A 22,685-nucleotide genomic window follows, 5' to 3' on the forward strand; every position below is an offset into this window, starting at 1 on the left:
CCGCTAATGAAAAGTATAGAGGCAGCACATGAGGGTCATTAGCTGTTACTGGCGGCTCGACGGGCCAACTAGAGCAGAATTTTTTTAGTCTTTCAAAGCTGCTCAATCAAATAACCTTTAGCTGTTGCTCCATTTTTATATATCATCCAACAATGAATTTACCTTCACTTGCGTCTCAGCTGTCCTGGTCATGAGAATAAAAAATGGACAAAATTGACTGAAGGAACAAGGCAAACAAACCACTGGATCAGTTAGCTAAGAAATTTGGATAGCCCAGGGGTCCCTGCGTATTTTTCATGTTAAGAATTGATCTAGAATTTTTCAATTCGTCCATAATTCAAAGAATCATCATCACTTATGAAACATGGGTTGGTTTTATCTGATCAGATAAAGATCATTATTAAGCCCCTTCATTCTAACAAAAAAAAATTATGCTGTAATTTATTTATCTTTATTTTACAATTCTACAAATTGTATTCACACACAAATAGCTTACAATGAAATGAATAAATAAATAAAACTAAAAGTGAAAAATAAAAACAATTTTTAGATTATTGTCTCTAGCCTGAATTTTTTCAAAAATAATAACACTTTCTAGGCTAGAATTTCAAGGATTTCACCAACTTAAAATGTGCTTAACCCAATGTCCTTAAACCTAATACCCTAACCTAAACCAAGCTTACAATCATTTATATTTTTCCTTCTATGACTCTATTCAACCTGAACAAGGGCTGTCATTTTCTAAGCAGAGACAGTTATAATCAATGATTTATGACCATTTTTGTTTTGAAATCTGCCCAACTGGGCGCTAGAAATTTTCATTAATTACCCCTATCAAAATGCCTTTAGTTGCAGAGTCGACCTACACCTAACTAATGTAAATGGTCCCTGTCAATCAAAGATAACAACAATGCTGCAAAGAAAACAGCCCTTATCTAATAACATTTGAACATAATCATTTTTTTACAAAAGAATATTTCGCGAATGATTTTGATAATGAGTCATGATTTTTACGACGGACAGCATTTTTCATGTATTCTAAATATTGTTCAGCAGTGGAATGTGTAATAAATAGCCTCGAAAATAAATACCTTTTTAGGGATGTTATTTTCGATGGCATTATATAACGACGATGAAATTCGAAAATTTTTTTCTTCCTTTTCTGGTTTTCTTAAATGTAATTTTCCTAATGACAATGAAGATGATGATGACGATGATGAAGATCTCTTTCTCGTTTTCTGGTTTTCCTAATTTGCTTTTCCTAATTCGATTTTTTTTTGTATAGCGCGGGACGAGTGATAGATGAAAGAGTCGATAAGCCCGGCGACCGTAAAAACACCGCCAATAATCGCGCAAACTCCCGTTAAAAAATGCAAAAAAGACCTGAAAATATTGAAAATTAAAAACATTTTTAGGAAATTTATTTCAGTTAAGCTTTTCTTGGTAGGATCTTTTAATTGGAGGAGGCTTTTTTTTACAAGTTATGTGAGGCTCACTTAACTATCAAAAAGAGGGACAAAGATGATGTTTGTCCAAACGTTTTCCAAAAGTAGGACTTGGAAGGATCGCTGTCAACCCAGTGCGGGTAGAACTTTACCATTGCAATTATTGTGAAATTCGACGCACGTAACTAATGATAATTTTAATGAATTGTTGGGTGCGATTCAAGAATATGGGACTATAGCAATATATATGCAGTGATAGTTATCAAATAAGTAATAATAATAATAGTAATTGATAATGATGATACATAATGATAGTAATATATATAGTAATTAATGAGGATTAGGGAACTAAACCTAACCTAAACCTAACCACTAGTCCCCTATTCTTGAATCTTACCAAGAGAGATTACAAAAATGTTTTACCTTCGTTTTTCAGTATATTTTACCATCATCGGTGATAGTTCATACTGTACGAATACCCCGGGTAGACCGTGCTCACCAGCGCCACCAAACGTGGTCGTCACCTTTTTCTTATGTTTAGTTACTGAATACTGATTCGTGTAAACAGTCTGAAAATTAAATCACATATTTCATTGATCGGTATAAAAAATCAATCTAAAATGTCCAAAATTTTGAAGGCAGAGCGGGCCCTCCTTAGTCATATTTTAAGTGAATTGAAATTCACTTTGAGTCCTTTTCCAATTTCAAAATATAATCTTACGTTTCCATTTGCTTTTACGTATGTTGTCGGTACAATTTTCACAAAATATTGATACATCAGAGATTCTGAAAAATAGAAAGTTGATTTTTAAAATTAAGTCGGGATTCGAACCCGATCGGTGCAGAAACATGCTGTGGTAAGTGAGAACTCAGAACTGTCATGGCGGACCGCTACTAAACGAACCGACAGAAATTGTACTTTATTTCATCGAATTAAAGCGCATTGAGTGAGTGTACAATCAAATTAATCCAACACAGGCAAGCGGGTTTAATAAAACAGCCCTCTAACGTTATCGAACTGAAAAGACATCGTCCATGTTTCACATAAGAATGCGTCGAAATAGCCAGTAACACCGCATTGCGATACTAGCGCCACCAGTAGACGAAGATAGACATTAAGCCCATATCAGTCGTGGTCGAAGCCAATAAACCTTGAGTCTCTGTCCAATCCATCATCACAAACCCTTAAAAACCTGCCTAGGAAGAAGTTTGCACCCTCCTCTTCTCGCCAACGGTTGGGGTTGATTTAAATCACTAATTTTATCCCAAATAACCGTATGTAGTGTTTCATATTTTTCAGTTAGAGTGATAGACATGCCAGCACCGCCCCCTAGTGCGTATACGACTCAACACGGAGGAGGGCAGCCGAGCTGTTTCTCAAAGATGAAAATGGGTTTCATGATTGGATTTTGCGTAGGAATGGCTTCGGGAGCTCTATTTGGAGGGTTCTCCTGTTTAAGGTAAGATTCCGGATCCCGATCCATCCAGCTCTATCATTGGTTCTTCACTACAGTCAACCCCTGATATACATCGGTGCAGAATGATTTTGGCGGTACACAGAGTATGGCGGTATATCGGGGGTGTTTTACTATGTATTTGTATAGAGATGTACATTGAGAAAACCTGGTGGTAGGCGGGGTGGCATCCTCGCTTGCCAGGGGTCCGGTATCACTCCCGAACTCGCTTCCACCAGCCTCACGACTCGCGATTTCATTACTGGCGCTTTTGCGCATGACGTCATATATCAACACGCGACAATACTCCCGCGTTCGCTACGTGTTCGCTGATTGGTCCATTTACCGGGAAATTCCATAGATGCCTAATGTCGTTTGTAACAAGCGCTGTTATTGGTACGACCGGATTCTGGTCGGCTAGTAACGACTCCAACGACTCGTGAGGTCAAGGGGTTCGGGGAATGGCTTTAGCAGAGTGGGTTCGAATCCCTTGACGGGTGAAGATGGCGGGGTGGTGGATATCGGGGGTTGACTGTACTTATGAATTATTTGGCCTTATTGTTTCGGTCATATGTTTCAATTGACTAAAACTGAAATTATGAAACAGTTTGTTTGAGATTTATTTATGATTCTACTCCAGATACGGAATGAGAGGTCGCGAATTGGTGCAAACGGTCGGTAAAACGATGGTTCAAGGAGGAGGGACGTTCGGTACATTCATGGCTGTCGGTACCGGTATAAGATGCTAGTCGGCATGTGACCAACAGTGGATACTCGCACTAAACCACATCACTCACAGGACTAAATTCGAACCAGTGCTAGCAGTTAGGATTTAAAGACTTTCGTTGTCGAGCGTAATCAGGAATTTATGATTTGTAAAAAAGTATTATTTGTAAAAATACATTTAGCAATTTATTTCATTTGATCGTTTAAATTTCTTTGTCAATTTCAACGAACTTCGAGGGAAGGAAAGTCTGTTTTCAATAAGCAGTTTGGACTCAACAACTACTGCCTCCTGTGTTCAGTACTTTCGCACAAGACATTTTTGATTGTAAATGATCTAGAAACACGAGACATTTTATCAACACACTTTCAAACACTGATTGTCCACACTTCACATGTGTTCAGGACTTCACCCGAGTCATTTTAATTGAAAATTAACTAGAAACACCCAGATATTTAGGCTGGCTCATGGCGACGACACGCAACTCAGCGCCTACCGACGCAACTGGGTTTATCGCTGATTAGCGGCGAACTCAACAACAATGGAATCAATTGGTAGATTTAGCCCCCTCACCCTCACTGGCTCACCTTCTTCTGAGACAATAACATCTGATTCTAGAGGATTCACTAATCCCGGGTATTCCTCACCGAATGACAATTTATAAATTGTATGAGACATATTAAACTGAAATTAGAGAAGACAAATTCTTATTTCATTGTGAATGAAATCACGAGATACCTGCCCTGATACTCGATACTTACTTTAACACCAGCCAATGATTGTAAATCGTGAACGTGTACGTGACTTTGTTGAAAACTTTTACCGGGAGCAAAATGAAAATTACCGGCCACCTGAAAAAACATCAACAAATCAATTCATACGTTATCAAAATATTCATAAATACTGCTATTACATTTCAGAGCCTCACAGTTCGAGTTTCAACTCACAACTGTGGAACTGGATCCCGGTCTAGTGTGGCAGGGGTTTGTGCCATGGCTGAGTGTAGCGATGCCATCAGGTTCGAATCGTCAACTGTCATTCAACTGGAGTCAAATTTTAACCCATTATTTATCGACCCGTCTCCACAATTACCTTATTTACTAATAAATATCCGTACAGTCGACAGCCTTCTTTTTTTTCCAGTTGTATTTTCTCGGCGTAGCCCTCACGTGAACACTGTATGATTGATTCAGGACTCGTAAACGCCCAACCTTTCTTACGATACGCTTCCCTCACATCCGCGCATGTATTACAGCATCTCAATGATAAATTCATGAAAATTACATAAATCTAGTTTTTTTTTTCAAATTTCTGTTCAAAACTTCACTCTTTTTATTGCACTCTCAGTTGATACAGGGGGCTAATTGTTTAACAGTACCCGGCCACCTGCTATTACAGGGACAATCTTGATTCTACCAGAAAATATTTCCACTTGACTGTCAGTGAAGATTCTAATTCAGTAAAGAAATCTTTCTTAAGAAGTAAAATCTTTCGCAAAAATAATTTTCCTTATTTCGACGATATTTCAATTCTATGCATTAATTAATTGTTTAAAAATCTTCACCACAGCATCACATTTGGTCAGAAATCCGAGGACCGTTTTTTCTTTTGATTTCCAATGACAGATGTTAAAATTGATGTGAACATCTGCATTAGCAGGTGACACCAGCTACAACCACACAGTCTGTGTGTGTGACACACGCAACATGTGTTAGTACAACCAGTCAGTAAATTCATACATATATCCTACTGTTTTATCCATTGTAACAATTATCAAAATATCCACCTCAAACTATGCCTCATTTTGTATGAAATAAAGTTGTAAAATATAGTTCTCACTTTAAATGTATTCACTTAATAAAGTGGAACCTCCTGTGGCTCGGGCCCCCTATTTTTTGCCAAAGATAACATTTTCACAACCTTGCTGAAGAAAGCTGCGGCAAACAGCAGCAAATAAATGCTGGTCACTTAGTTTTGAAAATGAACAATTTTCAATTTTTTCTTTTTTGGGGAGGGGGGTCACTTAGTTTTGGGATTACTCCAGATGCTCGGAAAATGAACAATTTTCAATTTTTTCTTTTTTGGATAGGGGGGGTCACTTAGTTTTGGATTCACTCCAGATGCTCAGAAAATTAACAATTTCTAATTTTTTAAGGGCTTCATTCCAGCGTATTTGACGCTAAAAGGTGTCGGAATTCACTTACTTCATTACAGCATTTTCCGCTCCGTAGCACGATTCACATCGATTCGGATCCAACGGTTTCTCCTGAAGATGATGAAAAATAAAATAAAAATATCAAACACCTTCGCGGAATCCGATTCAACACGATCAATTTTAGAGTTTGTTTTTAATTCTTCAATTTTTTCACGCTTACCAAAGGATCATTAGTTTCCTTTTTATCACTACCAACAGCTGAAAATAAAGTTTAGACAAATTACTACTTTCGATTTTAGAATAAAATTTTTACATTTTTTAGACCCGGTTCTAAAATTCACAGTTAATCCTAAATCTATTTAAGAGTTGATCCTTCTTTGTGAAACAGGATCAGTAGTCAGTGAAAACCTAGTTTCATAGTTTCATTCACACCTGACGATGATTTCTAGGGTGAGATCGAAACGTCGTGTTTATTATATATTTCAGATTGTTCGAAAAAATAATTCTTGATTTTAAATTCTTTTAATCTGTAGATAGTGGGTTTTTATCTTTTTATACTTTCATTGTTTTATGAATTTCTCATAGAATACATACTCTGAACGGCAGGAGGTTCGTCGGTGACCTGTTTACCGTTGATGTCTAAACGAGTTTTGAACAGATTTGCAGCGACGTCGATTTGCTGTTCGCCCGATACGTCCATAGCATCAATCGTTAAAACTGTAAAACAATCCGGTCAATAGTTACCGGTGTTCGGAGACGGACTAGTGTCTATTCCAACTCGAGGGTGTCGGATGGCCTAGCTCAGTCAGTTTTACTGGTACATAGGCCTACCTGATACAGACCCTTAAAGGACCAGAATCGGCTGGCAGTTCAACTAAAACATCAATTTCACTGATTTCAAAATCGAACCCCCTGTTTCGCTCCCGGCAGGTGTGGTGGGTCTGTAAGGGACACTCAATCGAAAAATCAAACGAAATTTACCAAGCAAATTAATAAATAACAGGGACAATCCCTATTTTAAGATCAAAAAAAAAATTTTTTTAATCCATTCTACTCAGTTTTGAAGGATTGCAAAAAGTCTTCATTAAGTCGGGTTGAAGAAAAGTGACCCGATGATTTGAACGTGTCACAACATGTTTCCACACCTACAAACTGTAATTTTCCGATGATTTGAAAAAAAACTTCAGTTGGTAGAAATGGAGACATGTATTGTTAAACATGATCTCTTTAAGAAAACGGTTTTCTTTTACCGAGACAACCCTATTAGAAGCAGAATTTTTGGCAGTGTTTCAATACAACGTAAAATGTATCAAAACGCTTTCTATGTTTCTGTTGAACCTCTTAGCTGGTCCTTACGGCCTATATCAGGTGCATGCTATGAAAACTGACTGAGCTTGGTCACACTTGACGTCCTTTCAAGCAAAGTTTTAATAGAATACAAATGAGAAATACTTACAAGAACAGGCGACTTTAGGAAACGTAACGTCAACGTTGATTTTTAGTTTTTTCTCTCTCATCACGTCGACGAATAATTCCGGCTGAACTTCGGTCGTCAGGTAGAAGTTCAATTCCGATAAAAACAACGTCAACATCAGAATTCCGCTGACGAGTGTCACTATAGAAATATCATAGAATAACTACTTACTGACCACGTTCTTGGTTTGAGAACAGGGGACAGTTGCTCAAAAGTTGCTTAAAGATAACCGGTGGATATATACCATAAGTATTTCATCCGGTTCCCCATTGAATCAATGAACACTTATAATTTCAACAATCTAAGCAGCAGAAACCCTAATTAGATAGGAGGGAGGACTGGTCACTGACACTGGTTGAAAAAATCCTAATTTTTGTTGAGACGTTGCCAGACAGCGGGCAAAACCAGCCACGTCAAGTATCAATGACAACCCCCCTCTCTACTATATAGGGCGCCTGGCTAGTTATGACAAGTCCCTGTGAACAGGTTGAGCTGGTCTAGAGAATGGGAGTAGAGGAAGAATGTAATTTTACTCGAGCAAAAACCGGTAACAGGGAACGGTACAAAAATCTAGATGAATAAATAAAATGTATTTGATTGAAATTGAATGTTTGTTTTTTAGGTAATTACCGGCCGCTCCGGAGAAAGTTTTCACTCTAAAATCCTCAAGTGTTTTAGGATAGGCGTCGAACTGACGCAGACGACTCATCACACTCGAGCTTGAATCCATTTTAATCTAGAAATCAGTTAAAATGCCGAAAAACAGAGAAAATCGTCGTGGATTTCCTCGAGTACGCATGCGCGTAACGCTTTCTCGCCTCCGTTCGAGGGAGCGCTTGATGAAGCGGAAAAAACGTAATTGGACTGTATTCAATAGGAGTAAGACAGCCGTAGGTGGCGGCACTGGCTGGTCAGAGTGAAAATCACACGGTTTACGGGCCGGACGCAATTGGAAAGTTCAAATGTATTAGTACATTTTGACAAAAAACTAGAAGAAATCTAGACGCCAAAAATTCAACAAAAGCATCTAACTAATCTAAATTAAATAACCATTAGATTTATTACTCGTCACGATTTAAGGACCTATAATACAACTGGAAACTTATAGACATAAAAAATATTGAATAATTTATATAATTCTAACAAGTTCATTCATGCTAATTAAAATATTTAAAGACATAATTGATACATTGCTATATCATTCGAATACTGGAATGAAAGGTTTAATATCATTAGGGTCTCAAACAACTTCCGTCATAACTTAGACATCTTGTTGAACATCGGTTTTATATACTTGAAAAACGAGGGATGCACCTGAAAAAGAAATTGACAAAATTGAAATTTTATTTCTTGAATGAATCTAAGCTCAAACCACTTCCAATGACTACGATCCTAGATTCAAATATTAACCCATAACTATAGACCTGGGCCCGGTTTCATAGACTGAGTACCATAGTTATCACTAGGGGTAACTCATAAATCTCGGTAACAACCATCATAGTAACAATGAGAAACCATGGTCATAACCGACAAATTTCAAAATTTTCCCAGAGATTATTTTGCTTCCACATCTATGAAACCCAGTTCCACAGTTGCAAATCAATATATATCCAATGAGTTAACTCCGAGTCAAATCTTAACTCAGAACTGTGGAACCGGATCCTGGATATCAAGGTTTATCGATATATACCTGTGTTTTATTGAGAGATGAATTTTGCGCCCACGTCATCAAATGTTTGTAAACTTGTCCGTCGTATCGGCCGAGCACGCTGTCTAGAACACGATCGTGAAAATCGAACGCGTCGACTAGCGCCACAGCGTCAGGTCGCAGTACGTCTAGTAGTTTCAATACACCGTCGACGACGGTCTCCACCTGACCCGAATTCATAAATCCATCCTAAAACAAGAACAACATCAAACTCATCGAATCTGAAAATCATCTCGTCTTCGATATACCTACACAGCCAGGGTTCTTACAGATCAGCGAGTCCAAAATTCCCCGATATTCTCATGATTTTCCTTGACTGAAAATTTTTTGGTTAGATTATAAAACGGGCCGTTTCTTTTTTCAAGAGGTTCCTTGTGCCACTCGTCATTAATTAGCAAGAACAACAAAACACCAAAAATTCCCTGATTGAATTATAAGATATCCTCAGTGAGGGCTGTTTCTTATCAAGAGGTTCCTTGTGCCACTCGTCATTAGCCAGAACAACTAGACACCAAAAATTCAAATTTACCGTCTTTTCCATGATTTTCAGGAATAGAGTCAGAATTCTCGGATTTCCCTGATCTATAAGAACTCTGTGTATCTATAGTACCTGTAAGAAGTCTCCCAGACGTTCTTTGATGTTGTAGACACCATAAAGCTGGAAAAGTTTTGTCAAAATCGTTTTGACAGACGGCTCAAGGTCACCTTGTTGCAGACAGTCGGCAAATGTCTTGACAATGAAATATTGGCAATGTGCCTGAAATAGAACAAACTCAGATATCAACATTGGCCATCTTTAAGGTAATACAAATTAAAATTTCTGAGAATATTTTCGTTTTCGTAAACCTTAGCGCCTTGAACTAGTTGTACGGAGCACATGTTCCACGCAATTTCTGATTGATTTCCTTCAAGTTTCGAATGTTCCAAGCGATCGTACATTTGTATCACCTCTCTACAACAAATACCAACATCATTGTCTTCAACGTTTCATTCATTTGGGATCAAATATCGAGTAAGAGTCTCTTCGAATATTACAAGTTTCAAACCTGAGTTAGCGGCAACGCTGGACTTTTAAATAATAATCTGGACCCAGTTCCACAGTTGTGAGTAAAGATTTAACTCAGATTCAACACATTGAAAATGAATTGATTTTAACTCAAGAGTTAACTCTAACTCACAACTGTGGAACCGAGCCCTATTTGTTATAGCCGGTATAAAATTATCAGAATTTTCCTGTTTTGGATGAAATTCTAGATTTGCTATACGGTAACAAATAAATTTTTACATCTGATTGGCTCTAAACATACCTCTGAGCGTTATGCTTGAAGGCGTCGACCAAACTGTGAATGTTTAAAGTTGAACTAATCGAGCATGATTGGTTGATATTATCGCTAATATATGCTACAGATCCTGTTAACTTCTGTCCGTTCAGTGCCAAACCTCGACACTTCACTAAATATCTGAAACGATGATGACAAATTTTGTAACCGACTGGTAACAAGCCGAATACAGATACTAAAGAATTCCAGTTGATAATAGTCAGTGACATTGATGATTTACCTCGGTAATTTAGAATAAATCTTATCACGGAAAGTTAAGAAAAAAATATTGGCTTACAGCACCTGCTGTCACCAGGATTCTTACAAATCAGGGATTGGGAATCCAAAATTCCCTGATATATCCATGTCTCTTGTGACCAAGAATTCCCTCATCAAATCAGAAGATATCCTCAGGTGGTTACTTTTCAAGAGGTTCACTGTGCAAAAGCAAGACATCAAAAATTCAAATTCCCCGATTAAATTATAAGATATCCTCAGTAGGGACTGTTTCTTATCAAAAGGTTCCTAGTGACTCTAAAAATTCAAATTCCCAAGGAATGGCGAGTCAGTATTGTCTGAATTTTTCCCTGCAGAGAATAGATCCGAGATTCCCCAGTTTTCTCTGATCTTTAAGAACCCCGAGTCTGTATTGTTAGCCATGCCCTCTACCTGGCAGTCTGTAAGTACATGACAGTATTTTCCCCCTCGTACGTCACGGCCGGGCAAATATCAGTGTAGATTTTCGGAAAACCGCTCGACCACGAGTAACCGTGACCACCGCAAGACGTACGACAAGTTTCTAATCCGATTGTTATAACATCTGACGTGAAAGCTTTCAAACCAGCGCTCAAAGCATGTAACTGGAAATAACGAAGAAATAGTATACTATCTATTTTTGGAACGACTATCGATTGGACGGAATGGGCCCAGCCAAGGCAGATAATAGCGTTTCAAAATATTACAGGTCAAATCAATTTAACTATTATGAAATTATACAATTCTGTTATTGTGACTAAGTCGTTAAAAATACAGTCATTCCCCGATTTTCCGCCCTCCCATTTACCGCCACCCTGCCTGTCGCTAGGATTTCTCAATGTACATCTCATACAAATACATAGTAAAACACACCCGATATACCGCTATACTCTTCATAATGACAAAATCATTCTGCACTGATGTGGGCGGTATATCGGGGGTTGACTGTAGGTTCATTTACAAACTCTGAACTGAACTGAATCATACTGAACTCACTAAACTACAGGGGCCAGTTGCATAGTCGTGACTTAAGTCAAAAATTGGTCTTAAATCTTAAGACTGGTCTTAAGTTGTTAGATTGGCTATGGAACTAAGTTGGTCTTAGACTGGTCTTAAGTGTAAGTCATGACTATGCTACCGGCCCCAGAACTTAGACCAAGTTATTTTTGTTACCTCTGGCACTAAATCGATTTCGCCGTTTTCAATTCGTTCTTGAATCGTGAAATACATTTCTCGCATCAGTCGTCCGACGACGAAAAACGTGTAACTAGTAGCAACCAACGGTAACAGTTTGTACTGTTGCGTTTTGTAATCTAATATTTGCGCTTCCGTGCTGGAAAGTCAAAAACAATACGAGGTATGAAAATAAAACGATATCGAAATATGAATTTGTGGCCATTTGGGCAAGGGAGGTCCTATGCCCACATTTTACAGAGTTCCTTTCCGAAGAATGTTTGTTATAGCCTAAATAATTGTAAACTTCATTTCAAAACTTTGATGTTTCAAAGAACGTTTTATGGTTGAAATTGTTTTTCTCCCGAAGTTCTTTCATAACCATAATGTTTCACAAAGTGTACGGATGGTTTTACATTTCAGAAATAGTGCTAAATATAAAATTCATTACAGAGGAACGTTGTTATACCTCGTAATTGTGACCCTACCTCTCTAACCCCAGAAATTTCATACGGGATACAATGAACTACCATATCAGTTATAACGCACAGATTTTCTGGTTGCCGAGAAGTTTGTCGTAACAAGGTTTATTTTAGAACTATCGGTTATAACGAACAGATTTTCTGGAGACAAGTTTGGGGGACTTGTACGTGTGACATAAGTCTTAAATGGCTTCTTCAAGTCACCCCTGCTTAATATTAAAATATTTCATTTAACTTCATTTTTATAATGTATAATGATATATTGTAATATCTAGTGGAAATAAAATATATTATTGCACCGTAATATTATCATCATAGTTTAACAACACCAACCCGGGAGTAATTTCCGATTGTTGTCTGACGGCGCTGTAACGCACGGCGATCGTGCATGCTTCACTGAGCGCGTTCGCGATATCGCTAACGAGCAACGATCGTATGAATACCATTGTTCCGTACGTCGACTTCGAGTGACCGGAATCATTCTTCACGTAAAACCCGTCTTTCGTTACCTGCACAACGACAACAACAACAAAAAATAGTCAAATATGTGGAGAATTGTAATTAACAAATCAACGCACAGTTTTCCATAAGTTATGATAGTGGTTGTGTATCTATCCAGGCAGTGTTATCCGTAAGCGAGAATTTGAAAGGGAGAATTTGAAAGTTCATTGTTAAGCGTATAACATCGTAACCGCTGATGTAGCAAGGCTTTTGATACTCCAAAAAATAAAGAAAATTCAAGCTTAATTTTTGCGTAATCTTCTATTTTTAACGTTAGCTGGATATATTTCGAAGCACTGATCAGTATTGATAGAATATTGATATTCACTCTGGTAGCGGCAGAAGATATTTCATAAAAGGTGGCTGATCTTCAGAGCGGTGGATGCGTAAATGAAAGGGGCGACACTGCCAGGGGTAAACTCTTCATCATCTGGTATATGGATTAACTAGGGCCAGCTACACAATGTAGAAATCGAATCGAATTTTTGTTATATGTTTTGGAACTCGTTTCTGGTCACTTCGAGAGTTTACCTTCGCGTGTTTCATCAGCATGTTCATACGCGGAATTCTCACTTCGTTTAAACTCATGAAGCCGTTATCATTCGTATTGTAACCAAATTTCGGGCCGATATCTCCTAATGTCACACCTAGAAAACGCAATCGATGTCATTCCAAAACTCTGGGTCCAGGGACCTGAAACACCCCCTGGTAAACAAATACAGCAATCAATGAGCTTGAAACTCACCGATCATAGAACATGTCATGAGCTAGAACTATGCAATTGACTGTGCATACAAAGTATGCATAAACGGTATATGGAATATTATTCCACTGCAGAAAAACAATAAATGTGTTTTTCGAAAATAAAACATACCGGGGTAGCCCATTTCAAATTTTGATGAGCTTCCATTTGGATAGTTTACCTGGTACAGGCTGATGGTTATCTGACCTTCGCGTTTGTAACATAAACGCATGAATCCCGTAACATTCACCTCTCGTATACAACTGAGCCAAAACAATCGCGTGATTCGACGATTTCCCCACTGCAAATAATTCGTAAAACTCACAATATTTAAAATCAAAAAGGAAAGAAAATTGAAAAATTTCCAGAATATTCTGAAGTACCGATAACGAGACGAGTAGTACTATATTCAGGTTAACTATTTATTTGACGCACGAGCTTTCGCTTCTAATGAATAGAAGCTTCATCGGGTGAATGAGTGATGAAGCCTCTATTCATTAGAAGCGAAAGCTCGTGCATCAAATAAGTAGTTAACCTGAATATAGTACTACTCGTCTCGTTACTTATTTTAAACCTGGTTAACACGGCTACTCTACGAATATTCTCGGAATATTCTTGTTTTAGCTTACGATTTCCGGGCCACCATTTTGTAGCGGTCAACGTCGGGCTATTCAGCACGAATTCCTCGGTGTTCGAATCGTAGGTGGCAGTTGTTTCGAGTCCTCGCAGGAACGTTCCTTGAAATGAAGAATAAAAACTTGCGACAAAATTTTCGCTTAAACCGTCAGAAATTTGAAAAAAAAAAAAAAACGTTTAACCAAAATCGTTCTAATCAAAAAAATGAGAAAATCTCACCATGGCCCATCTCGGTTTGAGCGTACGTCCCTAATATTTCGCAATTCATCGCTTTCGGCAGCCATTTTGCTTGTTGTTCCGGCGTCGTTTGATTCATCAAAGTCGGCAGAAACATCACGAAGTGAAGTCCGAACGGTGAATTCTCTCGATGAGCCACAATCCTGGAAACCGTACAAAACGATCGAACTTCAAGAAATCGACGATTTGAAGCTTCGTTTAACAACAAGCCAAGCAAAAATTAATGACATTTTTAGGGGGAAAACAGATTCATTCTAGGCCAGTGTTATAGATATATTCCAGACCCTAGAATTTAGAATCCTTAACTGGAAAATTTTCCCTAGAAGGTGCCTGTTCTATAGAAAACTGCAAAGATATTTTCATGGCTCCCTAGTTGGCTACGTTTTCCTGGGCGGTATGCTTTTATGATCGGATTACCAGCCGCGGTTTGTAGTAAAAGAAGAGGTTACTGCCATTAACAAATAAAACCCACAGTTAGATCTGTAAAACAGTTGATTTTGCTTACAGTTTCGAGGCTTTAACTAAGCCCCATCATCAGAGGAACAAAAACAAAAACTTTTTGTTCTTCTGATGATGAGGCTTAGTTAAAGCCTCAAAACTGTAAGGAAAATAAACTGTTTTTACAGATCTAACTGTGGGTTTTTATTAGTTAACTCTACACTGAGATAGATATCAGTTAATTGCAGTCAGGTTACTGCCGTATTGTTCCCCAGCCCCAAAAAACAGCACCCAATTACCGATCACAGATCTCAGTAAAATTTTACAGGGTCCCTGCATATCAGTCATTCCAGAATTCAAGGACTTTTCAAGGAGTTTTCAAGGCGAGTAGCGTCTGTATCCCTTTCATATCTCAATTACTGTTGACTCCTAAATCAGTACTGTTTTTCTCAGTAAACCATTTAATTCGGTAGAATTATGTGTATATAATAAGTAGACCCAGAGCCAAAAAATTGCCAATTTCTCAAAATTCAAGGAATTTTCAAGGACTTTTGGGCATTTTGCTCACATTCAAGCATATTCAAGTACCTTGAAAAATATCTTTGGTTTAGAAGTTTTCAAGGAATCAAGGAGTTGTAGGGACCCTGTTTTAGACTTTTAAAATGAACTAATTTTACTTAACGAATGATTACGGATCGTCAAAATGTACCTTTCATAATAATATTTATCTTCGGGTGAAGTTAAATCTAATTGTTTCAGTTTTTGTATTGCGTGGGTTCGTTTTTTCACCGATATATCGTACGCCTCGTCTCTCGACATGAAACACACCGGTTTATGTTTGTAAACTTCATCGGTTAAAGCCAAACTTTCTGAAAACATAATCAAAACATAACATATCATTCAATTTGATCGTTCGTCATAGGTTCAGGCGCGGATACAGGACTTTTTCCAGGAGGGGGTTCATAAAAAACGTTAATGTTAAAACTACCGACTAAAATCACTAATGATAGGGGGCCTATAGTATACGTTGTATTGTTTGGCCATGAACATATAATGATATGGTACCGATTTTGTGATACTGTCCTCTGGATCCGTGCCTGAGGTTAGTACCCTAATCGTTGGGTGGTAAGCATTTATAATCGGATGAGCTTAATATACCAACCTGATCGTGAAACTAAAACCACTGACAGGTTACTGACGGTTACTCACCAGGTTTTTTATGGCCTTTTTTATGTAAAATCAACATACTGATGAAGAAGCTGTGCTAAATTAGATAGTGCTATTATTTTCATCAAGAGCTTTGGCGATTAATAGCCATAATAGCACTAAATAAATGCAAAAAAGTAAATCTAAATATTTCTTGCGTAGCTTCTTGAATGCTTTTCTAATAAATTGCCATAGCTCACCAACATGTCTGCGTCTTTCCGTGTTCTCTTTAGACCCGTCGAGGAAATGAGTTAATTGAATCGAATTAAAAGTCGCCTTCTTTCTTTCTAACAGCAAATTTTTGTTAATTTCCGATTCAGGAGCTAGGCCTCTGACATCTGCCATTTTGTCCAGTCACATGATCATGATGACAACCCTGAGATTCAATCGCTCTAATAAAAAATGTCTATGTCTTTTTCAAATTGAATGAGCTTTATTGACGAAAAGCAGATTTCAACTGACAGACATGGCTATAAAACTAGTTTTTTTTACAAACATATTTGATTGAGCTTTCATGCCGTGATTTAGTTGGAGCCATCCCATTTGCTTGCGAGAGTAAGGATAAGAATTTTTTTCTAGGATAAATTAAGCCAGTTTTTTTTAAGAGAGCCAAACTAAACATATGCTGCGACCACTTCAAGTCAGAGTTTTGTGCAAAATAAGTTGGGTGCCGGTTAGCACAAATTTTGTTTCACAGATTTAATCCCCGCTCTATTTTCCCCGTGGACACCAAATTGAAAAAAATTTTAGTTTCTTGGATCGTTAAGAGATGGCGATGAGTATACCGATGGACTAGCTCATTTATAATCCGTTAGGTGGCGATGTCATCTCACTATTTGGCAATTAGGTTTTTTGACAACTCCTTATTACATCTTTCCTATGAAGCAGACACTGTACCATAGCCTCATTCTGTCGACAGGCGTAGCAGATCAGAGTATCCTGATTGCTGAATGTGGTTGGGGTCTATATTCCGAGGTGCTGGGGTTACATCTTCTTTCTTCACTTTTCCAAGATAAAACCAATGAATAAAAAGAAATTCATAGCTATTGGCTTTTATCCTCTTTCATTCATTTTTCACCTTCTGCTGTTTACAAATAAAATCCTGTTTTGAGAACAAAAATCCAAATGAACAAACAACAAATATCAAACAATCATAAAAGGTCATGTTTTTCCAAATGAATTTACACATATAAATACATCTCTATCTACATTTTTAGAACACACATGTTTATATGTAATCGTGTTCAAAATTATATACAATCTAACTCTTCAATGAAAATGAAAACATACAAAGTTTACATGACTTAATTAGACTTTGCCTGTTTAACATATTATAAAAATGAGATCATATGAAATCGCAAGTAGCTATTTATTATCACTGCTAGTTTATATTTAATAGATTGAATACATAACGCGAGTAACCATCATCAGTATCAGTGCAAATCACAAATTACTGATAAAATCTTCCAACAAAATCACCCTCACGATTTTTATAAGTTTTATCTTTGTAACCTAGACAAACCTGGACTGTGAAAAACTGGAATGTTTCACAATCACAAAAACCATCATAATATTTAAACATCAAGCCACTAGAAAAACAGGAATGTTTCAGAATCATAAAATTTTTCCCTTTACAGTTTTAATATAACTGTATTCATTATACAACAGTTTATCAAGATCTTTCTGTACCACAAGAAAAATCACACAAAATTCATCGTATATTTCCACATCAAATACTTCTATTTTATTGCTTGAACAACCTGAGTAATTATATATCAGCACATATATATACATATTCCTATGCGGACTTTCATAACCTGACCTTGAAACCTTAACTGAGGAAAATTCTTATAACAAGAAAAACGGGAATGTTTCATATTTACAAAAATCATCATAGTACTTCCGCATTTAGATTTATTTATGCCACACCACTGGAAAAACAGGAATACTTCAAAATCATCAGATTTCTTCCTTCATGGTTTTAACACTGTTTAACACAGTATCAAAATCTATTTGTTTCACGAAAATGTTTCCGATAATTTCACGCACAACAGTTTATCAAAATCTGTATCAAAACAACCAGAAAACCGGAATATTTCTTTCAATGATTATTCCATTTCTTTATTTTACAGTTTTAATCGTATATCACACTGTATTTATCAGAATTTTTGTGAACTCTTTTCTTACAGCTAAAAAACATTTTTCGACCAACACAAACTTCACACAAGAAATTCATAATCTACTTTTCAATGAAATATCTATACCATAGATTTCTATAGTCTATTCAAAATTTCTATTACTCTATTAAGGTTACTTCATTTTTCAGCAGTTTTTCACCGATCGACTCAAGAATTAAAGTCAATCAACTTCAATCAAACATTAAAGATTATTTGATAGATATTCAACCACACTAAAACAACATGATACGCTTTAAATCAATCTCTTGAATAGAATCGTATTCATAATTCGACAATTCAGTTTTTTTTTCAGTTATTCACTTATCAATCAATACTTACCTTTTCTATGTCCAGTCCATCATAATAAATATTCTAACTTCTAAAATTTACTGATTTACAATTCAATTATTCACCAAATATCCTAACAATCTCTAAACTCAAATTATTGACAGATCAACAGTTCAGTAATTCATCTACGTTTGTCTAAATCCTATTTCAGTGACTTATCAAATATCACATATAAACCTGCACTAAATTATTCTAAACTTGACTCAACTGTTAACTACCCGGTATTCGATTTATGTTTGTATTATTCAAATCCGTTAACTCAACTGCTTCTTCACAATATTCTTTTCAAATCGTCTAAGATATCTATGCCTTATTTTCTTAGAAATTTTTTTTTCTTTTCTTACAATAATATATTTTTTCCTTTCTTACAATATATCTTTTCTTTTCTTACAATAATATATTTTTTCTCTTCTTACAATAATATATTTTTTCTTTTCTTACAATAATATATTTTTTTTTTCTTACAATAATATATTTTTTCTTTTCTTACAAAATATATTTATTCCTTTCTTACAATAATATATTTTTTTCCTTTCTTACAATTTATTTTTTCTTTTCTTACAATAATATATCTTTTCTTTTCTTACAAAATATATTTATTCCTTTCTTACAATATTTCTTTTCTTTTCTTACAATAATAATATATTTTTTCTTTTCTTACAAAATATATTTTTTCGATAATTCAAGCTTTAATGTAATGTTTTAGGTTTCTCAAAATATGTTTTATGCTTAACATATCTCTCTTCATGTTTTCTACAATTTATTTTCTAATCATCTAAAATATCAATCCAAGTTTATTTTCAAATACAAATATTTTTCAACCACTAAAATCCTGAAGTCGTAGTCGTAGTTGTCGTTGCTGAAGTTGTCGTCATCGTCGATGAAGTGTTTACGAATTTTAAAACGAGTCTAATTACGCGAAGTAACCAAACGTAGTAACGAATGAACGAACGAACGAGGCGATTCAGCTCCTTTAACTCCTTCCACTACCCGATTACACAATGTACACTATTTCAACCAAATTTTTCTTTCTGGAAAATATCTCGAAATCGCAAGCGAGATGGAACGCTAGCGAGTAATTTGTGCACTGGAACGTTTGTGATTCGACCTGTTTCGTTATTACTCGCGATCGTGACGTATTGGACTATATACGACAGCCCTATGACAGATAGCGGGTTACTGGATCCATGATGGATAGCGAGTTACTGGATCCACCACAGATAGCGGGTTTCTGGATCCACCACAGATAGCGGGTTTCTGGATCCACGACAGATAGCGGGTTTCTGGATCCACGACAGATAGCGGGTTACTGGATCCACCACAGATAGCGGGTTACTGGATCCATGACAGATAGCGGGTTACTGGATCCTTGGTGTCTCAACTCAGTTCGTCTTGTTTGTTTGTTACTGATGAACATGACGTATTGTATCATATAAGCCTTTTCGCTGTGGGTATCATTCAACTTTCATACTCGATATCGCATTGTATGAGACGGTCCCGTAAGACTGGATAGCAGGTGACTCTCACGCATTTATATCAGATAGTCTATTGACTGATAACAGCAAACTCTATCATCAATGTTTCGATAGATTGAATTGTTTCCATATGTTACTTTACATCGCAAAATTGATGTATTGTAATCACATTGGTTTGGTATATTTTTTTCTGAATGCGATTTTCCACACTGTTCGGCACATCCTGCTTTACGGTTCATATCATTACAACAGCAAAATGTAGACACTGAAAAACAACAAAATAATCAAAATATAAATTTCAATCAGAGATAGATTTCAATCCGATCAAAATATTACAAAGCTACTAATTCGAATACAAAAGGAATTAAGAGAAAGTAATATTTACCTGATTTGCTTGAGTTATTTGTCCAGTTGACCGTAGATTTGAATTGATCACAGAGCAAGTTGACAGTTACTAATATATGCGCGGTGTCGACTTTGCGCTTAGACTGTCCCATATCATAACAGCAGCAAATTGTAGAAACTGAAAAACAACAAAATAATCAAAACATAAATATAGATTTCAATCCAATCAAAATGTTACAAATCTATAAAGTAATTCGAATACAAGGAATTATGAGAAAGAAATATTTACCTGATTTGCTTGAGTTGTTTGTCCAGTTGATGGAACTGATAGCGATACTGTCCACGAGACGAAACTGATAGCGATACCATCCACGAGACGCAGCTGATAGCGATACTGTCCACGAGATGCAACTGATAGCGATACTGTCCACGAGATGCAACTGATAGCAATATAGTGGATTTTGATTGATCAGATTTGTTCACACTGTACGACGTTGTTTTTGCGAAGCAGTGTTTTCCGGTTCATATCAACAACAGCAAATTGGAGAAACTGAAATGATAAAACAAAATATAAATACAGATTTCAAACACATCAAAATATTACACAAAACTACAAATTTTAAAGTGAGAAGTGATGAGAATAAGATAATTACCTGATTTGCTTGAGTTGTTTGCCCAGTTGACCGTTGAATGTTGGTGGAGTAATAAGACTGAATGACTCCAAGATAGAGTTGACATTAGATCTGACCATTGAGTCGACATTCAGCTGAGAGTAGCATTGACCACAGTTTGAGTTGACAGTACTGAGTTGATCGCAGTGTTAGATGACCACCGCCAATGACAGTAAATGATAGCAGAGCCAGTTTATCACGCGGTGAGTTGACAGTACATTCAGTTGACTAACGCGCGTTGACTGTAAATGATAGTAGAGCCAGTCGATCACGTGGTGAGTTGACATTAGGTTCAGTTGACCACCGCGCGTTGACGGTAAATGATAGCGGAGCGAGTCGATCACGCAGTGAGTTGACATAAGGTTCAGTTGACTACCGCGCGTTGACGGTAAATGATAGTAGAGCTAGTCGATCGCGCTGTGAGTTGACGAGTAAGTTGACCACTGAACGTGTGGTCATAGAGTGGATGTTGTATCAGGAGTTAACGGAGCCAATTAGTTGTTACTATGGTTACTATTGTTGTCCATCGTTGCCATTCCCGTTGTTGTCGTCATCGTCGTTGTTGATTTACAATATATTTTTTTTTCTTACATAATTTTTTTTCTTTCATTACACAAACGTTTTTTTTCTTGTTCGAACCCGAGTCGACTGAAATGTCGAACAATAAATAATCGTATCACATCGAGATTTTTCATAATTGATTTTGATGAAGTCACATGAGACTTGAAATAATGTTTACAGGTTCGGTCCCTGAAGATACACATTATTTCTACTAAACTGAAAAGTGTTAAAGATTTTATCATTTCTAAACACTTCGGGTTCTTTTGAACCGAGCATCAAATGCAAAACATGGAAACTAAAACATACATGATTCCATGAATAAGAAACTCCTTTTAGGATTTTACTTTGATGACAATAAATTTCACAAAAACTTCCCAACAAATTTTCCAAAGTTGAGAAGTTCGATATCAGGTTCCGTTTATGAAGTTATGAATAAGACATAACTTCATAACTGTTGTAGTTTTCGCTGAAAATGAAAGTATTTGATACCAAAAATAGCAGATTTTGATATCACACACAACTTGGTAATTTTATAGTGACAGGTTCGGTCCCTGTAAGCAGAGAAATGTTTGAGATTTCTCCTTAAAAATTTTGTACTTGTTCAAAACCAGCATCGAATACAAAACATGGAAACTAAAAAGAAATTCCAACAGGAAAATCCTTTGAGTTTCAATAATTTGATGACGATATGCCAAATTTCAGAAGTTCATTCAATATCAGGTCTAGTTCATGAAAATCTATGAATAAGACTTAACCTGATACTGTAGTCATTTTTTTGCTAAAAATGAAAGTAATTTGACGTTAAAAAATGGCAATTTAATCAAAAATGATGAAGAAATTATCCAGATTTAGAGAGCATTTTGACTGTTGCTCAACGTTGTTTAAAGTTCACCATCTGGCTCATTGGTAAGAGTAAACCAGATATAATAATCTGTGCAGTTTCAGGTTCGATTCCTGATAACAATTTCTGAAATTGGAAAAATTTCACAATTGTGTTTCCAACGTAGACACGAGATTTTATTCACGTGTTTCACTTGAGCTTTTCATTTCAATAAAAATAGGATTCTATTCAGGTAAAATTCCCGAATAATGAATGCCTCAAAATAATTTGGTCGTTTTTCAAAAGGCAATTCATTGGAAATCATAGAAGCTTCCTTTG

The 22,685-nt window shown here is 36.5% G+C and overlaps 3 protein-coding genes across 3 annotated transcripts; 1 reads left to right on the forward strand and 2 right to left on the reverse strand.

The window, feature by feature from the left end:
• Nucleotides 1-440: 440 nt before the first annotated feature.
• Nucleotides 441-8,081, reverse strand: LOC141910160 (endoplasmic reticulum-Golgi intermediate compartment protein 3-like). Its single transcript, XM_074800881.1, has 11 exons — nucleotides 7,883-8,081; nucleotides 7,235-7,393; nucleotides 6,373-6,495; nucleotides 5,999-6,036; nucleotides 5,828-5,889; nucleotides 4,716-4,881; nucleotides 4,385-4,474; nucleotides 4,211-4,307; nucleotides 2,167-2,231; nucleotides 1,869-2,014; nucleotides 441-1,383 (listed from the first exon to the last, which is right to left on the reverse strand). Exons 1-11 carry the CDS (start codon nucleotides 7,980-7,982, stop codon nucleotides 1,248-1,250), a joined length of 1,182 nt encoding a protein of 393 aa, XP_074656982.1. The 5' UTR covers nucleotides 7,983-8,081; the 3' UTR covers nucleotides 441-1,247.
• Nucleotides 2,308-3,794, forward strand: LOC141910161 (reactive oxygen species modulator 1-like). The gene is made up of 3 exons (XM_074800882.1): nucleotides 2,308-2,392; nucleotides 2,746-2,905; nucleotides 3,540-3,794. The coding sequence occupies exons 2-3, from the start codon at nucleotides 2,760-2,762 to the stop codon at nucleotides 3,646-3,648; spliced, it is 255 nt and encodes an 84-aa protein (XP_074656983.1). The 5' UTR covers nucleotides 2,308-2,392; nucleotides 2,746-2,759; the 3' UTR covers nucleotides 3,649-3,794.
• Nucleotides 8,082-8,372: 291 nt separating the features above from the next.
• On the reverse strand, nucleotides 8,373-16,319 carry LOC141909505 (peroxisomal acyl-coenzyme A oxidase 1-like). Its single transcript, XM_074799910.1, has 14 exons — nucleotides 16,150-16,319; nucleotides 15,453-15,612; nucleotides 14,288-14,448; nucleotides 14,062-14,169; nucleotides 13,614-13,733; nucleotides 13,222-13,337; nucleotides 12,523-12,698; nucleotides 11,708-11,867; nucleotides 10,949-11,139; nucleotides 10,268-10,420; nucleotides 9,807-9,912; nucleotides 9,571-9,717; nucleotides 8,943-9,149; nucleotides 8,373-8,566 (listed from the first exon to the last, which is right to left on the reverse strand). The coding sequence occupies exons 1-14, from the start codon at nucleotides 16,292-16,294 to the stop codon at nucleotides 8,507-8,509; spliced, it is 2,010 nt and encodes a 669-aa protein (XP_074656011.1). The 5' UTR covers nucleotides 16,295-16,319; the 3' UTR covers nucleotides 8,373-8,506.
• Nucleotides 16,320-22,685: the final 6,366 nt, after the last annotated feature.

This window comes from Tubulanus polymorphus, chromosome 8 (assembly GCF_964204645.1).
Source record: "Tubulanus polymorphus chromosome 8, tnTubPoly1.2, whole genome shotgun sequence".
Classification (NCBI taxonomy): Eukaryota; Metazoa; Nemertea; class Palaeonemertea; order Tubulaniformes; family Tubulanidae; genus Tubulanus; species Tubulanus polymorphus.